General features: G+C 38.2%; 1 protein-coding gene across 4 annotated transcripts in view; it reads left to right on the top strand.

Annotated features, from left to right (window-relative positions):
- TBC1D1 (TBC1 domain family member 1) overlaps positions 1 to 19,564 on the top strand; it is a 120,688-nt gene that overhangs the window by 75,378 nt on the left and 25,746 nt on the right. For 3 of the 4 annotated variants that reach the window (XM_076336082.1, XM_076336083.1, XM_076336085.1), the window contains 4 exons: positions 1,330 to 1,458; positions 3,863 to 3,982; positions 5,159 to 5,298; positions 16,327 to 16,512. In XM_076336082.1, coding sequence (XP_076192197.1) covers positions 1,330 to 1,458; positions 3,863 to 3,982; positions 5,159 to 5,298; positions 16,327 to 16,512 — 575 coding nt within the window. The remainder of the gene's footprint in view (positions 1 to 1,329; positions 1,459 to 3,862; positions 3,983 to 5,158; positions 5,299 to 16,326; positions 16,513 to 19,564) is intronic. The other variant, XM_076336084.1, reaches the window with a different exon arrangement.

The raw sequence follows: 19,564 nt of genomic DNA on the forward strand, positions 1-19,564 counted from the left end.
CATGTGTGACTTTAAAAAAAAACTGACATAAATTGCGTAATCATTGATAGAGGTGAGGCTCCTGTGTAGCTTTTCAATGAGCCTATGTTAGATTTTACTTGCAAAAACAAGCTTCTGCTTGCCTTCGTGCTAATATTCTCAAGCTATCCTCCTTCAAAAGCCTGCCTCTACATCTCTAAAGTCTCTTCTTAACTTTATGGCAGTTTTTTTCCCTCCCTCTATCTGGCTTTTTCCAATTGCTATGGAAACATTTCTGTCTGTAGGCTTCTGTTTTACTGCCAAAACTGCTCGTTTACACAAGTTAGACAGTAGGAAATCTGTATGTGTTCCAGCTCATTTTTCCTGCAGGAGGCAGGGCAGTAAATGAACATGCCTGAAATAGGTCATGACAGTGAAAAAAAGAGAATTACAGTATTTGAAAGAAAACATAACCTGGGTTGCCTTTTTGTCCCTTCTTTGAACCTTTTTAATTCTAAAATACTAGAATGTTTTTGTAGTGCAGTTTAGGACTTGTGTTGTTGGTCTGTTATTGAGAGTTGCCTGATGCTTGTAGCTGCTTGTTCAGTCAGTTCCTGTCTTACTATAGGAATGCAGCTAGAAATTAAGTATTTTTTTTTTCATTTCCTTGGTTATTTCTATTTGGGTTTGATCATGTAATTTTTAGTAAGACCTGCTTGTGCCTGCTCCCTCACATAACTCAAACCAAAAAGAAATCACTGTTGCTTCCCTTTCATAGCAAATGTACAGAACCAGGGGAAATAGAAAATTTAGTAGAAAAGTATACTTAAAGTTCTGAAAAATCACTGGAATGATAGACTTTTAATAAGTCTTGTATGTTTTATGAGTGTTTTTGAACAGCTTACCTCAATTCATAATTTGTTTCCAAAGTGTAAATAAATTCAGTTTTTCATGTATCATTTCTCTTCTCATCCATTAGAATTCTTGATCATATGCCTGACTTTATCATAGAAACCAAGGGGAAGCACATATGAGGGAGAAGAAAGGGGTGTGTCATTGACAGGTTTTTTGGGAGTTTAAATTTAGTCATATGCTGAAATGCCTTGCTGAAGCCTGTGAGTGTGTGTTTGGGACTTTGCTGATTGGGTTAAAATGTTCGGCCTCTTACAGTTACTTCATTAACTGTGAAAAACATAGAAAATGGCTCATTTGTATATGCCAAGTCCCTTTCAGAGATTAGAGAAGAGATTTCACTCCCCCCCCCCCCTTCCCCTCTCTTACTGTGTTTTGTTCTTTGTGCTACCTCAACTTCATCGCTCTGGTTGGAATCCCACTATATGGTTTGAACACATCTGTCGGCGAATCTAAAAGTTCTTCTGGTCAACTTGCGCGTTCTCCTACTCTAGCTCGTCTTAATCCCTCGGCCTCTTCACCCAACTTTTTTAAATATCTAAGGCATAATTCAAGTGGAGAACAAAGTGGGCATTTTGCACAAAAGAGGTGAGCTAGCACCTGTACATAGGTTGGGGTAGGGTTTGTTTAACCATGTCATAAATATGAAGCTATATAGTGTAAATAATTAAAATAATTTAATATAGACCAAAGGTGGTAGATTTTTATGGGAGAGGGAACTCTTGTGTAGAGCTGTTACTTACATAATTTTTTTGTTTTAATAAATAAAATTTTCAGACACATGACTTTCTTTAGAGGAAGTTGCTCCAAAGGAACTTGTTATGCAGCAGACAGCAGCACTGCTTAAATTTTGTGAGGGATAAGTTGCCAAGAACCTGTGATCCAGCTCACTCTGTCCCTCCTGAATAATTCAGTTCTGTTCTGCTTTGTTCCTGGTAACACAGAAACATATTAATATTCTTTTGTGCCCGACATTAAATGCAAATTGACTAAGTTAACTAAATGGGGCAAGAAATAGCAGGACTGTGGAGAGCTGATACAAAAAACCCCACAAACAAAAAAAAAAAAAGACCACCACACCCCCCACTCCCCCAAAAACCAAAACCCAAGAACAAACAAACAAAAAACCCCAACCCACCAGCTCATGTATTTCTCTTGGTTACTTTGAGCAATATCAAATGATACTTTTCTGTGCCTCCTTTCTTAGAACAAAAATAGAGAAATACAGAGAACATTGAGAAAAGGATATTAACCCATCATTTCCCTGAGAACCTGAAACATGTAGCTCCCTAAAAATCTTAACTGTGAAACCCTTTCTTAACCCCTTGAGCTAAAACTGCTTATTTTAGCTCAAAAGGCTAATGAGACCAAATGTCCTTGGAAGCGCTGCCAATGGCCATTGGCAGCAATTTTTATTGCTGCTACTGTTTATTGTTTGGTTTTGTTCTCTTGGGTGAAGGTTTCCTGTTTCCCCAAGGTGCTGATTCTTCTGATCCTGAGAAAACACTCAACTGAGAACCTTGTTTCACCAGTTCCTTCAGTTGTATTTGCTGAGTACTAATTAGCATCTCTCTTAATTTAGCTTTGCCTCAGAAGTATGGTATAGCTCAGGGGAGGAAATACGAGTCTACAATGTCCTCTTAACTGTTCATTTTAATAAGACTTACTTGAATCCTGAAGGTTAAATTCTCAAAAGCACATTTTTCCAAGATTTGGTAGTGATTCTGCACGCACAGTAGAAACTTCTTTGCTTTCCCTGTCATTTAAGGGTATAGCATATTGAATCTCTAAGCAAGAAGACTGAAAACAGAAATTGATAGGGATATCAAATGGGTTAATGAGTTTAAATCAATAAAGTCAAACTGCCCAAGTTGATTGTATTCTGTAAGTGAAATTACTGTGTAATTCTGATGGATTTACAATGTGATTGTAAGTGAAACCTGTTTGCAGGGCACACCATGCTACAGCCTTATCTTCTTCGTGCTCAGTACCAGCTACTAAAAACAGCTTCACTTCATACTAGTGATTATCCCAGAGTATCCCCCCATCCCATTCACATCGTCAGGAGACAGCACTAAAGGCCATGCAGATATATCATTATGGCTTATCAGAAACAGTTCTTTCTTAAACTTAGTTTTTCAGGAGTAAATTCTCCTACTCATGTTTTTGTGTACTTTTCTGAGAAAAGGGAATCTAGTATCATCAGCCAAGTAACTTTCTATGTTTTCATTCCATGCATGCAGAAGCTTTTCGTATCTGAGTTGTTCTCACTTCCTTCTATTAACCTCCTTCTGAGTATGTTGGGGGCTTGTTATTTTAAAAGAAAGAGCAGAATTATGTTGGCCAGAAGACTGTTGATGAAATTTGATTAGTGCTCCTGTCTGTTGCATAAATAGAGCCACAATCCTAAATGATCAATTGGAAGGCTCAGCTTTTAACTTAAAAGTTCCAAGCTTGTCTGAATAAAACCCTGTCTGAATGTAAGTATATAAAACTGAATAAAAATTAAAATATAATTAATAAAAATTAACATTTGTTAATGCTTGACAAAATGTTTTTTGCCAAAGTCTTATTTTTCTTTCGCCAGCACAATGATTATCAGTGTCAGCTTTTCCTAACCTTTTGCCCCAAACTTAGTCAGTCATTGAAACTGGTATTTAAGTAAATGTACAATGATAAGGTTGGCATCAGTTCTTATTAGATTAAAGGAATTTACTTGAAACAGGCACTAAAAATCTTGGGATATAGCAAAGAATAACAACTTTACTGGAAGTACATTTATTTATGTTGGAACACTTTAGTTTGCCCAAAGAAATATGTATTTCAAAGTAGCACTTTGTTAGCACTTTCAGTTTTGACTTTGGTTTCCTTGATATTCAGGCCTTCAGGATTTAGCTGCTTTTTGTTTGAAACTTAGCAGTATGTATTATTTTAAATCTGTGGATTTATACTTCTTTGTTCTAAACTATACTTTTCCCAACTGCACTCTCAGCATCTCCTACCGTACTGCCTTAAGGAAAAAGCTTCATTCTTCCTCTTCTGTGCCAAATTTCTTAAAATTTCTGGCTCCTGTAGATGAAAATAACACCTCTGACTTTAGGAGCACGACAAGGTAGGGTTCTCTCTTAAAGCCTGGAGGTAAAACTGTATTTCCAAAGGTTTCTTTGTGTGAAATACTTCAAATGCTTCTCGCACTTGCAAAACCTGATTTGTGCAACCGTTCACTTGCATGTATTCTGCATGTGATTGCTGTCAAAAGGATGGTGCTATCCCAGATTCCTCTCCCGTTAAGATTGCAGAACTTAGCCATTTTGATGTTGTAATCAAACAACTTCCATCTATATACTTCTGTGATTATTCCTGCCAAAGGACTGTAATAGCAGTTTTCAATTAAGAGAATATGCGTGGTTCGTCCTAAAGCAATGTCATTGTCCTCAAATTGGAAGGGGAGGATGGCCTTTAAAATGCTCTCCCAGTTGCTGCCAGAGCTATTTGAAGTTCGTTTATCCCTTTCAGCTTCAACAAAGTCTCATGCAGCTATTTAGCCAATGGCTGGAACAAAGCAATGAATAGTTTAAAGATGTAACGGGTGAAAGTTATTAGTGGGATTTTTAATAGGAAAACAGCATTGCTGTTCACTATTTCATTGAATATTCTGAATAAAAACCTCTGTATGTAGTTTGTGGATTACATCAAAGGAGTAACATCCAAGGTTCCTGGACACTGTTCCCAAGTTTGTTGCTTATTTCAGATGGTGACTTGCAAACACAAAAGTTAAGAGTTTTGCTCAAAGTCTGTGTTGTGAAGGAATATATTACATACCCAGTTCACAGAAGGTTGGCGGTTTAGTTGGTGTTTATAAAGCTCCTTGATGTGTGCTGATAAAAGACATCAGCAGTTCTTTGTGTCTCCTGTGAATAATTGCCAGATTTTGTGGATGGCATTTAAATAGCAGAATGGTAAAGAGACATTATGGTGTATGTGTCTTTAATGCATTGTGTTTAATACACTGCTGCAAAGAAAGCTGAAGATTAGTTAAAACTGGAGAAAGCAGATTACACAGAGCTGCCAGCCCCTTTTGGTGAACCTAAGTGATGTTTGCAGCCTTGTATAAGCCTGCTGCCACAAAGCAAGCTTCACCTACCTAAGAGCTTGACCCAGCATGTGCACAGCACACTGCATTCCTTAGTTGATGGTTCGTGTTATTGTATTCACTGAAGACTGTGTCACTGTTACTAGCAGATTCAGGTAACCTACTCACAAGCCATTCTGTGTTCTGCAATTTTAGCGACTACGTATCCAAACACAGCCAGCAGGCCATTGATGTGGACAGCCCTGTAAGAACTCGACGGCATTCATGGAGGCAACAGATATTCCTGCGAGTGGCAACCCCTCAGAAAGCATGTGATTCTCCCAGCCGATATGATGGTAAAGTGTGTGTTTATTTGCTCCCATGAACGTTGTTAGTGGATGTAGTCTGTGAAGCATGGATCATTTTGTCTACCGACAACATAGTTCCGATTGTGTCAAATTAACTAACCAGAGAAGAAATTATTTTTATGTGTACTATTTTAATGAGTTCTGGGAAAAAAATGTATCACCAAGTATTGCTTTGAAGAAAAGGTGATGCTTCTATTTCGTATTTCCATGCTGGAGTATAGAACTATAGACTAGAAAAATCCAGGCCTAGCAGAAGGAATTAAATTTCTTTTATGACCTCAGTTGAGTTCTGTAGCGTGTACTTCATACCAGACTGAATTTGACCTCACGTATGCTGCTCCAGTCTGTGACATTTGCCACTTGAGCTATAGTTACCCACTGTTCTCATATTTATTTCCTGAAATTCTGTAGAGCTAAAGAACCACAGACTAGAAAAAAAATCACTGCACATGAGCATGCAGGTGCATCGTTTTATGCATCTCACTTCATGTGAGCCAGACGGTACAGCACATGCTGAGGCCAAGAATGCCTCAGAGAAGCTTGTGTCTGTAGATAATGGTCTCTGGCTCACTAAAGTTTGAATTTCACAGCTTGAGCTCTGCAAGCTCTACCTTCTGACTGATCTCTAAGACCATTGTATAAGAAATAAGAAAAAGTATAAGGGAACAGGAGGGAACAGTACATTGTAGTAAAAAGTCTTCATGTCACCGAGACATTTTTCTTGCATCTTAAAGAGAGACCTTGATTAACTGGACACAAAAGTGTAACAAAAGTGTTTCTGTCATTAATGCATTGCTTGCAACGTAATTTGACTGACGATGGGGTAAGCTGTATATGGGCATAGATGCCTCTCAAATTTAGTGTACTTCAAAACAAAGTGATGTCAAGAGCATGTTGTGTAAACATACATGTGAAATGCTCTCCTATACTTCAAGGCATATGAAGGAGCTGTTAGAACCTTAGCTGTTCTGTGAAGCTACTGTTTTTGCAGGTTTGATGCATCTTTTTGTGACTGGAAATAGTCTTACTTCTTTTTGAAAGCCACAAAACCTTCCCATATTAAATAGGGAAAAAAACCCCAAAACTAAATTGCCTATCCAAACATTTCCTCTGAGACATAATAGCTGCAAGATACAATCTTAACAACCTACAGCTGGATAAGCAGAATAGTTGGAGAAACAAGTGTGGCCAAAATTGAAAACAGGAACTGCTATTAATAGGAGGAGCAATTTAAAATATCTGGCCTTTTTCTTCACTCTTGTTTTCTTTTGCTGTTTTTGTTCCAATGTACATATTCAACTTATGAACAGAGGGAGAAAACTCAGAGTTGGGGGGCGTTTATTATTTATAACAAGTATTGGGTTTTTCCATTTGGATTTTCATGCATCTCCTGGAACGTTTCTGACAGTAAAGGATACTCACTCATGATCCAGTGTCTGTGGCCTTTAAGAGAGCTGCTGTACAGATGATCTTACATTGGACTCACCACCACAGTTAACTTTTAGTAACCTAGGTAGTTCCAAAGTAAATGTAACTAGCTATCATTCATCATCTTGTTCTTCTTTCTTTCATACTCTCTCAAGGAGAAGCAGCACATGCAGTAGGGTTTATTGATTTGATAAGTTACCTGTACTTCCTTGTCTGTCTTTTTTTTTTTTTTAAAAGTCTTTCTTGCTCTTTTTAGACTGATTTCCTTTGGAAACAGAATTTATGCAAACAGCTGATGTATCACCAAAAGATCAATTTCAGTCAAATTGGACAGAGGGCAAAGAAGGTTTTAAAGAAAACATGTTTTGTCATGCTCTGCAAAAGTCAGCATTAAGAGGGAAACAAGGGAACGTTCACGAGTTTCCCTTTATACACTGTGACTCCACTGACCAATTTCTCCATTCAAGTGCAATAGCCCACACGCCACTCCAGGGTACTCTTCAGGAGAGCAGTAAGAAAAAAGGCTAGGGATTTTTTTAAAGTTAGTAAGTTGGCCAACCAAGAGACCCAGATCTCTGTGAGTCAGAGATGATTAAGTTTTTCAAGCTTAGCATAGGCTGCTTTACTAAACTTTGTTTTAAACATAAAATCCACTAGTATGCCTGAACTACGCGTTGCTTTGACAACATGTGGGCAGGCACTGTCAACAAAATGAAACTGCTCTGTGGCTGTAACTTCTTTGGGTTGTAATCAGTAAATATGCATGTGTAAGATGTCACAAGAAATAGAGACAACTTTAAGCTTTATACACACAGAAAGATCTAGATCCTAACATTTGTGATTCCATTTGTATAGGCAATGGGAGAGCTGAATCTCAAAATGCATCATGTTCATTGCCACTCTGTGTGGTTAACATAGCAGGGTATGAAGGTGTATTTACTAAAAGTTAAAAAAACAAAAACAAAACCCAGACAACTGGTACATAGCTTTTGCAGAAATTTTGAGCTTAATCTTATGAGGTTCTGAACTTGAGAGGTGTCTAGTGTCCTGAGTTCCCACGTGAAGCTGACAGCACTTTGAGTCCCACTGTCTTGCACTTCTGGATCTTTTACCTCTTTAGGAGGTGTTCATAAGTAGTTCGAGCTAAAACTTCATTTCCTGTAGCTCAGCTGGAGAGAAATGATTGCTCACTGTGCTTTCGTGGTTGCATTTTGTATTACCAGGCAGAGAGCATGCTGTTTGTTTTGCAGACACCATTATTTAAAAGGAGGGGTTTATTATATGTGAAGGAGGGTGTTCATTTCTTACTAGTTCAGGAGTAAAATGAAAAATAGTCCTAAATCGGTAGAGTTAAAAAAAAAAAAAAATATTGCAAATAGGTACACCAGAAAGCAATTTTTTTTTCTTCCCAGTTGAGATTCCTGCCTTGCCTGATGACTGGACTCAATCCAGCCACACTCAGGCAAGGTGAGTGCTCTGAGACAACAGAAAGCCTCAGGTACAGGAAACCGTTATTTTTGGTTGTTATGGGAGCAATGTCCCATGTGCAGGTCCTCCTCCAGCCACCTCCTTCTTGTGGGTGCTGCCACTTTTGCCTTTCCCCGCTGTTTTCCCCTGCTTCTGCACATAACTTTACAATGAAGCACATCGGAGAGGCATTATGCAATTTGCTGCCTGGCAGGACAGCCAGGTGATCTCTGGTGAGCCTGAAGATGAGGCTGATCTCCAGTTTGGAGATCTAGAAAGGATTTTCTGCATAGGTGAAATGAGCTGTAAAGATTTTTATTGCTTTCCAGCTGGTAGCTGGAGGTTTGCAGGGTTGAATTATGCTAGTTCTATTGTAGCAAGCTACAGTTCAAATGTTCAACCTCATCTCCTGCTGTTTGCTGCTTCCCATGGAATGGTTGTGCTGCTGTGGGTGGTGTGGAGCACTGGGGGGCAGCGTTTCTCTCACCGCTACCTTGAGACACACTCAGTGTCTTGTGCTCTGATATTTTTCTTTTTTATTTGTGGGAGCGGAATGAGTGTTGTATCCTGCAAAGTGGAGAGATGGAAAAAGAGGAGCAGAGGTCACTTACAAAATGGATCACACTTTGATCTGTTACAATACAATATTTCTTTTGAAAGAAGGTTTTCATTAATCTCTTTTTCTAAAGCTTTTTTGTCCTGTTTTCTATATATGATCTTGATTTTTACCTTTATACCTGCCCTCCCTACTTGCAGCCAGATCTTCATACTTCTGTAGTCTCTCTCTAACAAAAGCCACATTCTGTGGCTATGCAAAAGGTTTAGGACTTCCTAGTTCTCTGTCTTCACTGGTAAAAAGGTGAAGGGAACAACTTGGTGATCATTTTAAACCAGATGAAGTATGGGCTCACTCAAAAAAGGTGATTAGTTTTCATCTGTATCAGTTTTCTAGTCCCACTCACAGTATTGTGCACAAGCACTAGAGCAGGCACAGGGAGGCAGTCAGGGACACATGTCTGGAAGCTGAGGGTGGGTGCTCTTACCCTACTCAGGAGGAGGACACACTTCGATCAGTGCAGAGTGATCATGAAACTTCACCTTGCACTGCAGTGCAGCAGGATATTTGCATACTTTTATTCAGCATCTACAAATCTCTGTGCAGGGGACTATTTTCATTACAGTTTTCACATGTTGACTATTCAGAATTGGTCATAGTGGGAGAACTGTTTTGCAGATTGTCAGAAACTCCCAGCAGAGTAAAGTCAAGTGCTGGATTTAAAGGGAGTGTGAATAGTTTTCTGAAGTAAATGGTGGGAAAGTGATGGTGCTTGTCATGAGCTTTCTTGCTGTGGGAGGTGTGTTGGCAGTAGACAGCAAGATTTTTATAACAGCTGTGTCAGTTTTAGGTTGGAGAATGGGTGATTTTTTTTAAGGTGAGCAGTGGGGTGGAGTTACATGTTGAACAGTGAAAGAAATTGCAGTTCAGAGGAATGAGATGCTTGGTATTGCTTAGCAGTACTCAGAATAGATTCAGATGAAAAAAAGGAACTTTATCCAGAACAACTATGTAGTATTTTGCAACTTGACTTGCAGAAAAAAATTTTTTTAGAAAGTACAAGTATCTCTGTACAGGAAAAAAAAACTTGATTCGTTTGTTAAAATGAATTGGGTTTCAGTCTCTGGCAGACAGAGGTAGCAAACTGTTAAATCCTAAGTGCTGACGAAAAGTTCGGATTTGAAGAACTCTTATTCTTAAAACCAGTTGTAGTTAGCACCTACCTATCTATTTATGTGCTTTGTGGTGAGGGTTATATCTCTTCCATTATTTAAGCAAAAATATTTTTTAAATAATTTTGTAGTAGTACTGGAAATACTGTAAACTGTTGCTTTAGCATTCTATACTTAGAATGTTTATGTGGTGTAAATTATTTGTAATGTGTCCTCCAATACTGTTTTAATGGCTCTTTTTTAGCAAGAAAATTATTATTAATTAACTAATGACTAGTTTTTAAATGCTGTAAGTTGGTACTGCTGTAAGCCAGTTGGTTAGAATTGATTACTCAGTTCTGTCCCTCTCAGAGCAAATATATGCTCATAATCTTGATTTGCAGCGTAGGATCTTGGCTACAAGCAGTAAGTACCACATGCATGATGCCTTCTGTGCCCATTGAAATATCGGGGCATTCATTTCTCAGGGCTTCATAATATTAGTAAATGGGGTGAATTTGGCGGTAGTGATTACTTTTTAAGAAGCTTTTGTCTTTAAAAGAAAAATCAAACTCTAAAGCATCTCTCAGAGCTGATTTTAATCAACTGTATTGAAATACACAATTTTTCAAGAATTCCTCATTCAGCCATTGCCTTAAGTTGTACGTCAGACTACAAGAACTTGTTGCTTCTTGTGATTCCATATCTGAAGCTTTCTGGTAACAGAAGTCTCCCGGTCATGTTACCACATTTGGTTATGAAGTCAAGTATTCCAGACATCTGTGTAAAATAATAGGGATATCATATTCTTGGTTATAGAAGTTTGCAGTTCCTCTTTAATTTTGTATCATGTATGAAAGAAGGTGTTGCACTGCCTGAATGGAAGATCTGAAGAGAACTAACTAAGGATGTTGTGAAAGTCCTTTCTTTTGGGCAATTTAATCTTACATGACTATGAAGATTCTCTTGTTTGTTTGCTAAGCTGAATTTTGTAATGTTTAAAATGCAACAAAGAAAAATGACGTAATGCAGAAAATAAAATCCTTGATGGAATTCTTCCATACACATTCTCACCATATCTTGCCTAACTTCTTAACCCTGGAGAGCACGTGTGACTGGTAAACACTGCATTTGGAGAGCCATGTGTAAACAACTCCATAGTGAGGAGGGCAGTAATGCATTATATTTGAGACTCCTCCTTATTAGCTTCCTATAAAAATAAAACAAGCCCTTCTTTTCTATGTGAAGTGTTGCAGTTTCTAGTCAAAGATGAATCTTGTTATCTTGTTTTTGGTATTTGAGGTTGGTTAGACTAAGTGCTTCTGAAAGAATGTTTTTAAAATTTAGGCTTTTAGGTGGGTTTGTCACATCTATTCTTTTTCACTTTGTGTGTGTGGTTTCTCTTAGTGGGTTTCCTTTTTTTCTTCTTGTTTTTGGAAAGCCTTGTTTAATACTGAGATTGATTGAATAAGAAACTATTGATTAAATTTTTTTCCAGTCAATTACAAATGAAATTTCCTAGAAAATAAGGTTTAAGGCAACATTTTAATCGCTCACTGTTGGAATACTTTAATGTTGTCCCACAGGTCCCAGCAAATGCTCTATATTCATTGTAGCTTCTTCTGGAGCTAATGAAATTTCCTGTTTATATCACTACCAGTCAAATATTGTCTGTTTTAATTACTACTGCAGTCATTCACCAGCTTTTAATTCACAAACTTTCTTTAGTGTGGTCCCTGGTAGCAATATACCATGATACTTTCTTCATAATCTTTTGTACTTTGTTTTGTGTGTCATCTTTGCACATGAGAGTTTTGTGTAACGCATTTGTTGATCCTTTTGGAGTGTAGGGATACTCTGCATCTTGGGATTGAAGCACTGCCATGTGAAGCCAAAGAGCTGAGTATAAATGAATGGATCTGCTGTACAAATTCCATCTCAGTCCATTGTTCCTATTGGCCTTGTTCTTTCTTGGGTAGTATAAGTGGTGGGAGCATCAGAGCAGTGCTTTTGAGGTACATATGGATGCACTAGTACATTTGTGCAACATTTCCATCTGCTTCATGAGCAGTTTCATCTGCAGTTCATTGTACACCTTGCACAAATTCTCACAAGCACAGGAAAGCTGGTGGCTTTCCCAGTGAAGTACGTTGTTTCTCAAGGAATACTTAGTTTGGACCCACAGACTTGTAGAATTGCGTTGCGCAGAAGAGTAATTCTGAAGGGTAGTCCAAGTATGAACTTCAAATGGAGAATAACCTGTGTGTTGATAAAATACAGTAATAGGTATTGAGTCAGCTTGCACAGTCCTGGACCTTAAAGAGTAGAAGTGTGGTAGGCTTGTACAAGTACCATGTATGGAGGTATAATTTTATATGGAAGCTGCAGGGAAGGGAGCAACGTATTTGAAAGGAGTACAGGTCAAGCGTGGAATAGGAGTCAACAAAAGCTGACGAGATTGGCAGATGAACAGGGAAGCAGTCTTTCAGTGTGTGCTGAAGTGTTCAGATCCTGCTTAAGTGCACTTACTAGTCTCATAAAGGTTTTGAAGGCTGCGAATTACTTGGATTTTAACACATGGCATTTTAATTCAGTGGAACATGAGCTCCCAGTTATGTTCAGTTGAATTGCTCTACTATTTATCTTTGCTTTCTCTGCTATCCTCCAGGTCTTTTGTGCGTAATAACGAAATACTCAGTTTCTTGTTACAGTATTTCTACTCTTACCTGTTCTGGATCTGGAAGCCGGATGGCAGGTCTGTTGATCACCTTGTTGTATATTCATGGACATGGGTTAGTGCTGACTTACCAAATGTCTGGTTTTTTACTTTGCTTTACCTGCACATTCCACCTCCCCTGCCTCCTTTACCGGCCAAACAGCTGATGCAACTCTGCAAACTTTAGACAAGCCACCTGAGCAGTTAAACAGGTTCATTTTGGCTTCTATACATCCTGCTACATGCCAGCATGGACATGGGAAGGAAGGCAGGTTGTGAATGTATTGCATTTTATCAGAGTAGACTTTAGACTTTCTGTTAAATATCCACAAGTGATAAGAAGAAAGGAAGGATAGAAAAGGAGCTGCCATTTGGAAGGTAAAATCAAGTCTAGGGCTCTTCCACAGAAGAATTAGAGGTAGGGTTGATAATCATAATTGTTCAGCCTATAGAATTTTGTAACCTCTCTGTTTTCTTTTATAGCCTTAAGCATTGTGAGTTAAATTTCTTTCAGTGAATACTGATTTTATCAGGTTAGTCAGTAATAGACAAGAAATTTTCAGCCTAAATGGAAGCAGGACCATGGACTTGAATAATTAATGCTTTGCAGTGGTTCAGGTGTTGCCACAGTAAGTTGGATCACTGGAGGACGAAAGGTGAGTAACATCTCCAATAAATCAGAAGGTGATATTTTGTTAAGTTGGTCGTGAAGACCAATCCACAAAATTTGCACTGAGAAAGTAGAACGTGCATGTTAAAAACAGGAAGATTTTAGGTCTTGGATATATTAATTCTTGCTTTAGGAATGCAATGGGTTTAATCCATTTCCTTGCATGCGTTTTGGCAGCCTGTTTTTTTTGCAAGTGGGTAACCATAAACTGCCTCGGTAGATAGTCTGATATTTTCTAACACATACATGCATAAAACCAGAATACATGTCTGACTCTAAAGATCCATAAACCATTGAGAGGATGTGTAGGGTGAGAAGAGATTTGTTTCCCCCAAGATGTACATGCATTCTGTATTGGATGCTATAAGAATGTAATAAAAAGTGAATAGACTACAGATAGCATACAGTGGGTAAGGGTGTATGTATCTGGATCACTTTTACTCTTTGCATTAATGTTTGGTGACCATTTTCATTAATTCCTCTTTCTTACGGCGATGTTAATTTGTGCATGTAATGCAGCCTTAGAGAAAATGAAAAACTTTCCTTCAAGATGGTATTCTTATTTTTTTAAGTTTATTATTTTATTCAAGCAAATTAAGGCAGTTCTACCAGCATTATTCTTGAGAGCATTTCCCTTATAATGTTCTTTAACATGCACTAAGAAAAATTGGTGTGAAAGCTACTATATGCACAGAACACTGTTGACAGTATAGTGTGTGCATCAAAACCAACAATCAAATCAAAATAATTTTCCTTTAATTGTCAACACAAGTTGAAGATTATCAAGAGTGTGTTCCTTCTCTACCTGATGACATTTACCCAAACCTCTTTTATAATTGCAGATCTTTGCCCACTGAAGTCTTTCCATTTACCTGTAAAGAAAAAAATTAAATGAATGTTTACCAGTTTCTCTTAAGGGATATAATTTTTTTTTTCATTGTATTGATATTTTTCATAACCAGCTGTATTTTTGAATGCTTCTGTCAGTGTTTCCTACTTCTCTGCCACAAATGGTGATGGCCATTAAAGTGTCACATATTTGTCCTTTGCCTAATTCACATTCCAGTGAAGTTCATTGTTCTCTGAAATGCTGTAGATACCCAAAGTGTGGGTATCCACGCTTGCACAGAGTTGCAAGTTTGTAAAGGTTTAATTTGTGCTGCTAGCTGAAAATGTTACATTTATTTTTATATGTATATTTTAGCCCTTGAATTTAACTGTGGTAACAAACAAATAAAAGTTGTATAAGGAAATAGGTGGTTTTGGACCCACCCTATTTGTCTCTGACTCTTTGAGAGGAAAAGATTGACAGTGGCAAAACTTAGAAAAGCAGAAGCCAACAGCTGTGAACGTTTCCATTCTTATTTAGTCATCTGAGTTTAGTTGTGTGAGTGCCTTTCAACAAACAAGAAAAGAATAGCTGCATATGAACCGTGTGAGTCACTATATGGTAGCTTTCTGAGCAGATTCTGAAGGGGTGAAAAACTTCCTATTTTGTTAGTTTGTAGAGATGAGATAATTTGTGTGTGTGTGTTTAATTCAAAATCTTTATCATTATGCTAGCCAATGATAAAGAAATGGACTACTGAGCTACCACGCAGAATAATTGTTTCAGGAGTGTCACTTCTCCAGGAGCTGTTTGAAATAGCATGCACAGATGTACTTGTCCTTGGCTGGAGAGTCCAGGGAATGATATTTGTTGCACTGATTTTAAAGCATTTTCTTGCATGCATAACTGGTTGACTTGTCCTCAGGGAGACATTTCACAGCCATTCTGTTTGGCTGAAGGAGAAGTGCTGTTGCGATGGCTTTCTGTTTGGGATTTGGTAGGAAGAGATGGGTGGTTTTGACCATTCATTTTAAAGGTGATTTAAAGAGTAATTTTTCTTCTAGATACAGGTTATATTAAAGACTATTGAGCCTTCAGAGAAGCTGTATAAAACAACAAAATTACGTGATATTGCAGCACACGTTAAGAAAACAAAGTATAAGAACTTATGCTTCCTATGTTGAGAACTTGATTAAAAAGAATGTTGTTTACCCTTTCTCTAAAAAGAAAAGATTTTTCAATTTGCCTGAGATTTATTTAATGTTCACTTTCTTTTCTGGTGTTTTCGGTCTTCTTGGAATTACCTTGCATGCTTGACAAAAAGATACATTTTGTGGTAGACCAGCTGAAGCCAAAAGAAAAAGTGCAGAAGGTTATGACATGGTTAAAAATTAGAAGTGAGAGCAAACATGTCTTAGGTGCCTGTCTCTCTCTCTGCATGTTTACTTTAAGAACTGGTAATCATCCCATTGTATGGCCTTAGGCGGTGGTGTGTTTGTGCAGCTAAGGGTGTGTGTTTTCTTTGTTAAACACAGTTTAGAGATTATTCTTTAAACTATGTGGGTGCTATATTTGATTTGATCTGCTATTTGAATCATGCCCGGTTTCAGCTGTAGGTTGTATTTTTGCAATTTCTCAAACTTGCCTTTCCCTTTTTAGTTCTGTCCTTGTAAAGTTGTAATTAGCAAGCCATGGTCTTGGTGTATGGTATAATGTTTTTATCAGGTTATAGAAAAAAATGTTCCAGGCTTTGGCCAATATGATTCTTATTCAGAAGCAGCTTGTAAATCTGCTTGAAACTGTCATTTGGGAATGTCCTGGTTTTGGCTGGGATAGAGTTAATTTCCTTCCTAGTAGCTGGTACAGTGCTGTGTTTTGGATTTAGTATGAGGATAATGTTGATAACACACCGATGTTTCAGTTGTTGCTACGCAGTGTTTATACTAAGTCAAGGACTTCTCAGCTTCCCATACTCTGCCAGTGAGGACGTGCACAAGGAGCTGGGAGGGGGCACAGCCAGGACAGCTGACCCACACTGGCCAAAGGGATGTGCCATACCATATGACGTCATGCTCAGTATATAAGCTGGGGGGAGTTCACCGGGGGGCAGCGACCGCTGCGCAGGGACCGACTGGGCGTCGGTTGGCGGGTGGTGAGCTGTTGCATCAGCTCTTGTTTTTTGGGGTTTTTTTCTTTCAGATTACTCTGAATTGGGAGAACTTCCACCGAGATCCCCATTGGAACCAGTGTGTGAAGATGGCCCCTTTGGGCCAGTGAAAGAAGAAAGGAAACGGACACCCCGTGAGCTTCGCGAGTTGTGGAAGAAAGCCATTATTCAGCAGATACTACTCCTCAGAATGGAGAAAGAAAACCAGAAGTTACAAGGTTGGTGAAGTTCTTGATTACACCCTACTGCAATACAAGTTCACTTTTTGGTTTGCTCTGTGGCCTTGGCACTGGATTGGACCAAGCCTTAATAAAACATTTTAGGAACATACAGATAAATCAGTTTAGCAGCATCTCCCTCAGCTCTCATTAGTGTAGGTTACAATTTACACTTATTTTTTTTTATCACTTCACCTTATTGTTTGTTTACTTGATCTTAATTGGTACTCTTCTAGTTTTACCATGGCTGGGGTTTTTTAGTCTGGTGTCTAGAAGCTCTGACAAGGAATTCAGCACAATCGCTATCATGAACGGAATTCTTTTCTACATTCGCATCCATAGGTCATTGTCTTAGTATTGGCCATTGCAACGTTCTGTTTAACCAGTCTTCAAGTTGAATTGAAGTTCTTAAGGAGCTGGTTGTGGACTTCTGTGGGTGCCTGCCTGTGTACACACACTGTGCAAGCAAGGTTTGTGTGGAGTAGTAATGACTTAGATTAGTCAGAAGGGTGATGAAAAGGAGCTTGAGAAACTGGAATTTGCAGTTGTGAACCAAAATTTTTCTGTGGCTGAATTCATAGCTGCAACAAATCTGTTGTGGTGGCAATTTTTACACATAAAATGCAGCTGATTAAGAATACACATTTTATTGTAGCAGCTGCATACAGAATTATAAGTGATTGCCCTTGAGAGCTGCTCCTTTGAAGATATGAATGACGAGGACAGGAATGTTTATTTGGCTGATTTTAGATGTTCAGGAAGGAACCCTCAAGGGGTGAGGTACCTGGCATGAGAATGGCAATTCTTCTTTGCCTTTGTGTAAACCTGAGGAAGGATTGTCTTCCAGGAAGAACTGGGTGATCAGAAAACAATTTGCAGTGAAAGGGCCCAGCCATGTGAAAAGGTCAGTATACCAAACATGAAATCCTTTTTTAAACTTGGGCTGAGACTCCTGGCTGGAAGGAGAAAACACCTCTCTTGGACATTGGATATGGCCTCCCAGAACACTTAGCCCACCTGTAGGCTATTTGCTCCTAGTAATATAGCTCTCCTATTTCACCCCTGATATCTGAAGAACACCTGACACCTGAATTTCCTAAGAACCACACAGGTGACAGGCATGTTCCCAGCAAATGTACTTGCTAATCCAGTAAAATAAAATATGGCAAAGGATACCAAATATACAGTGTCCTTGGCTAAGGGGACAAGGCCATCTGGAGAAAGAGGTACCGAGAGCAATGATCTATACAATCCCTTCATCTTAGAGCAGTGCTGTCATAAATGAGTTTCTGTCAAGTCGTTCTGTAACTTGGAATTTTTATGGGAGCTAGCATTTAAAAATAAATTTTTCTCAGTTCTGTATATTTATACTGCTGATTTTTTTTTTTTTAAATTATCTTGTATTCAAGTTATCTGAATCCTACAGCCTGCAGTCAAGTTTTTGGCAACTGCAGGACATTAATATCCATAAAAATTTTAACAAGTTTAATCAGATGCTCCAGTTTTGCCTGCCCAAAAGAAACAATTGCAAAACCGTCACAAATTCACTAAGATGAGTATGTCTGAAGCTAGTTAGTGAATGAATGAGATGGGTGTTGGCATGAGTGAAGACCCAGGCTGTGCAGTATGCACCGTGGAGTAAGGAAGTTGTCCTAGGTAGCTGCTGCATGAAGAGCTCAGATGGTGAGACAGTACTTGAAAAAACAGGTGACTATGCTGCAGTGAGCACAGCTTTGTAATGTAATGCCACATGTTCTGATGCTTTTGTCTCTGGGAGGTAAAAATAAATATTTTACACGCAGTAATAATTCTCAGAGTACTACTGTTCAATACTGAAAAAAATATTAAAATTAAATGTACAGGATGTTGCGTCTTTACTGATAATGCTTATCATCTTTACTGATAATGCTATTAAAATTAAATGTACAGGATGTTGCATCTTTACTGATAATGCTTAAGTGTGATATTGGGAATTGGGTAGTGTCAGTATCTAAAATAAGCTTCTTGATAAAGGCATATTCTCTCTTCAGTCCTTGCATGTCATTCCCACTGTCACATTTTTGCATGTGGCATAAGAAGACTGAATAAAGCAGAAAAGTCTGAAAAGTTGCCAAGCACCAGAAAACACTTGTTTGCAAAAGGCGGAACGTTAAAACATTTCTCCAAGTTTGTCATATAAGCTGAAACTTAAATGACATTTTTAAGTTATCGTCATACAATACCACCTGTGTTCTGAGTTTTTTTAATACTCTAATACGTAAATATGTTATATTTGACCTGAAGAAAATGTGAAGGAAGTTGACAGTTTAGATGCACAGAATCACTTTCAGTGTGGACACACAGCTACAATAAAACCGTCAGTGCTTGTAATTACGTGGTTCTATGGTTAAACACTGAATATAATCTACAGGGGAAAATCAAAAGCAAAAGAAACCAGGAATAAAAAAACCCTAAGGAGTAAAATTAAGCTACAGCTGTCTGTATCAGGACGGGTAAAGCATGTGTCAGACACGTGCAGCCAAAGTCATGTTTTAAAAAGAAATATACTACTTTGAAGTGAAAAGTCAAAGACTAAATTAGAAAATGTCAAAATGAAATACTGTGAGGTCCAGATCTTGCAAACGCTTAGGTAACATCATAACTCACTTGAATAACCTCACTGAATGAAATCATTCACATGTGAAAGCAACTACAGGATGAGGAGGTAAGGCGGACACTTCCCAAATGTAAACAGTTCTTTTCTTTTTCCATTTTTAAAGTCTAGAATCTTGTTTTAGCCACTGGGAGTACAGGACAAGCTAACGCTTTGCAACTCTCAGAATTTGATAATCTAAAAAACCTTAATTGCAGATACAGATCTCAGAAGAAAATGAGCTTAGTGTGTTGGCTATTTTAGTGTCACTATGGGCCATGTATATTTCAGGTGATTTTTAACTGTTTAGTAAATTTATATAAACAAGTTGAACATACAAACAATGGAGAGTTAAACTAACAAAAGATAACATCCTTTTAACATAGATTGTCTCAAGACTGTAACGCATAGGAGTGTGAT

This window comes from Aptenodytes patagonicus, chromosome 4 (assembly GCF_965638725.1).
Source record: "Aptenodytes patagonicus chromosome 4, bAptPat1.pri.cur, whole genome shotgun sequence".
Lineage (NCBI taxonomy): Eukaryota > Metazoa > Chordata > Aves > Sphenisciformes > Spheniscidae > Aptenodytes > Aptenodytes patagonicus.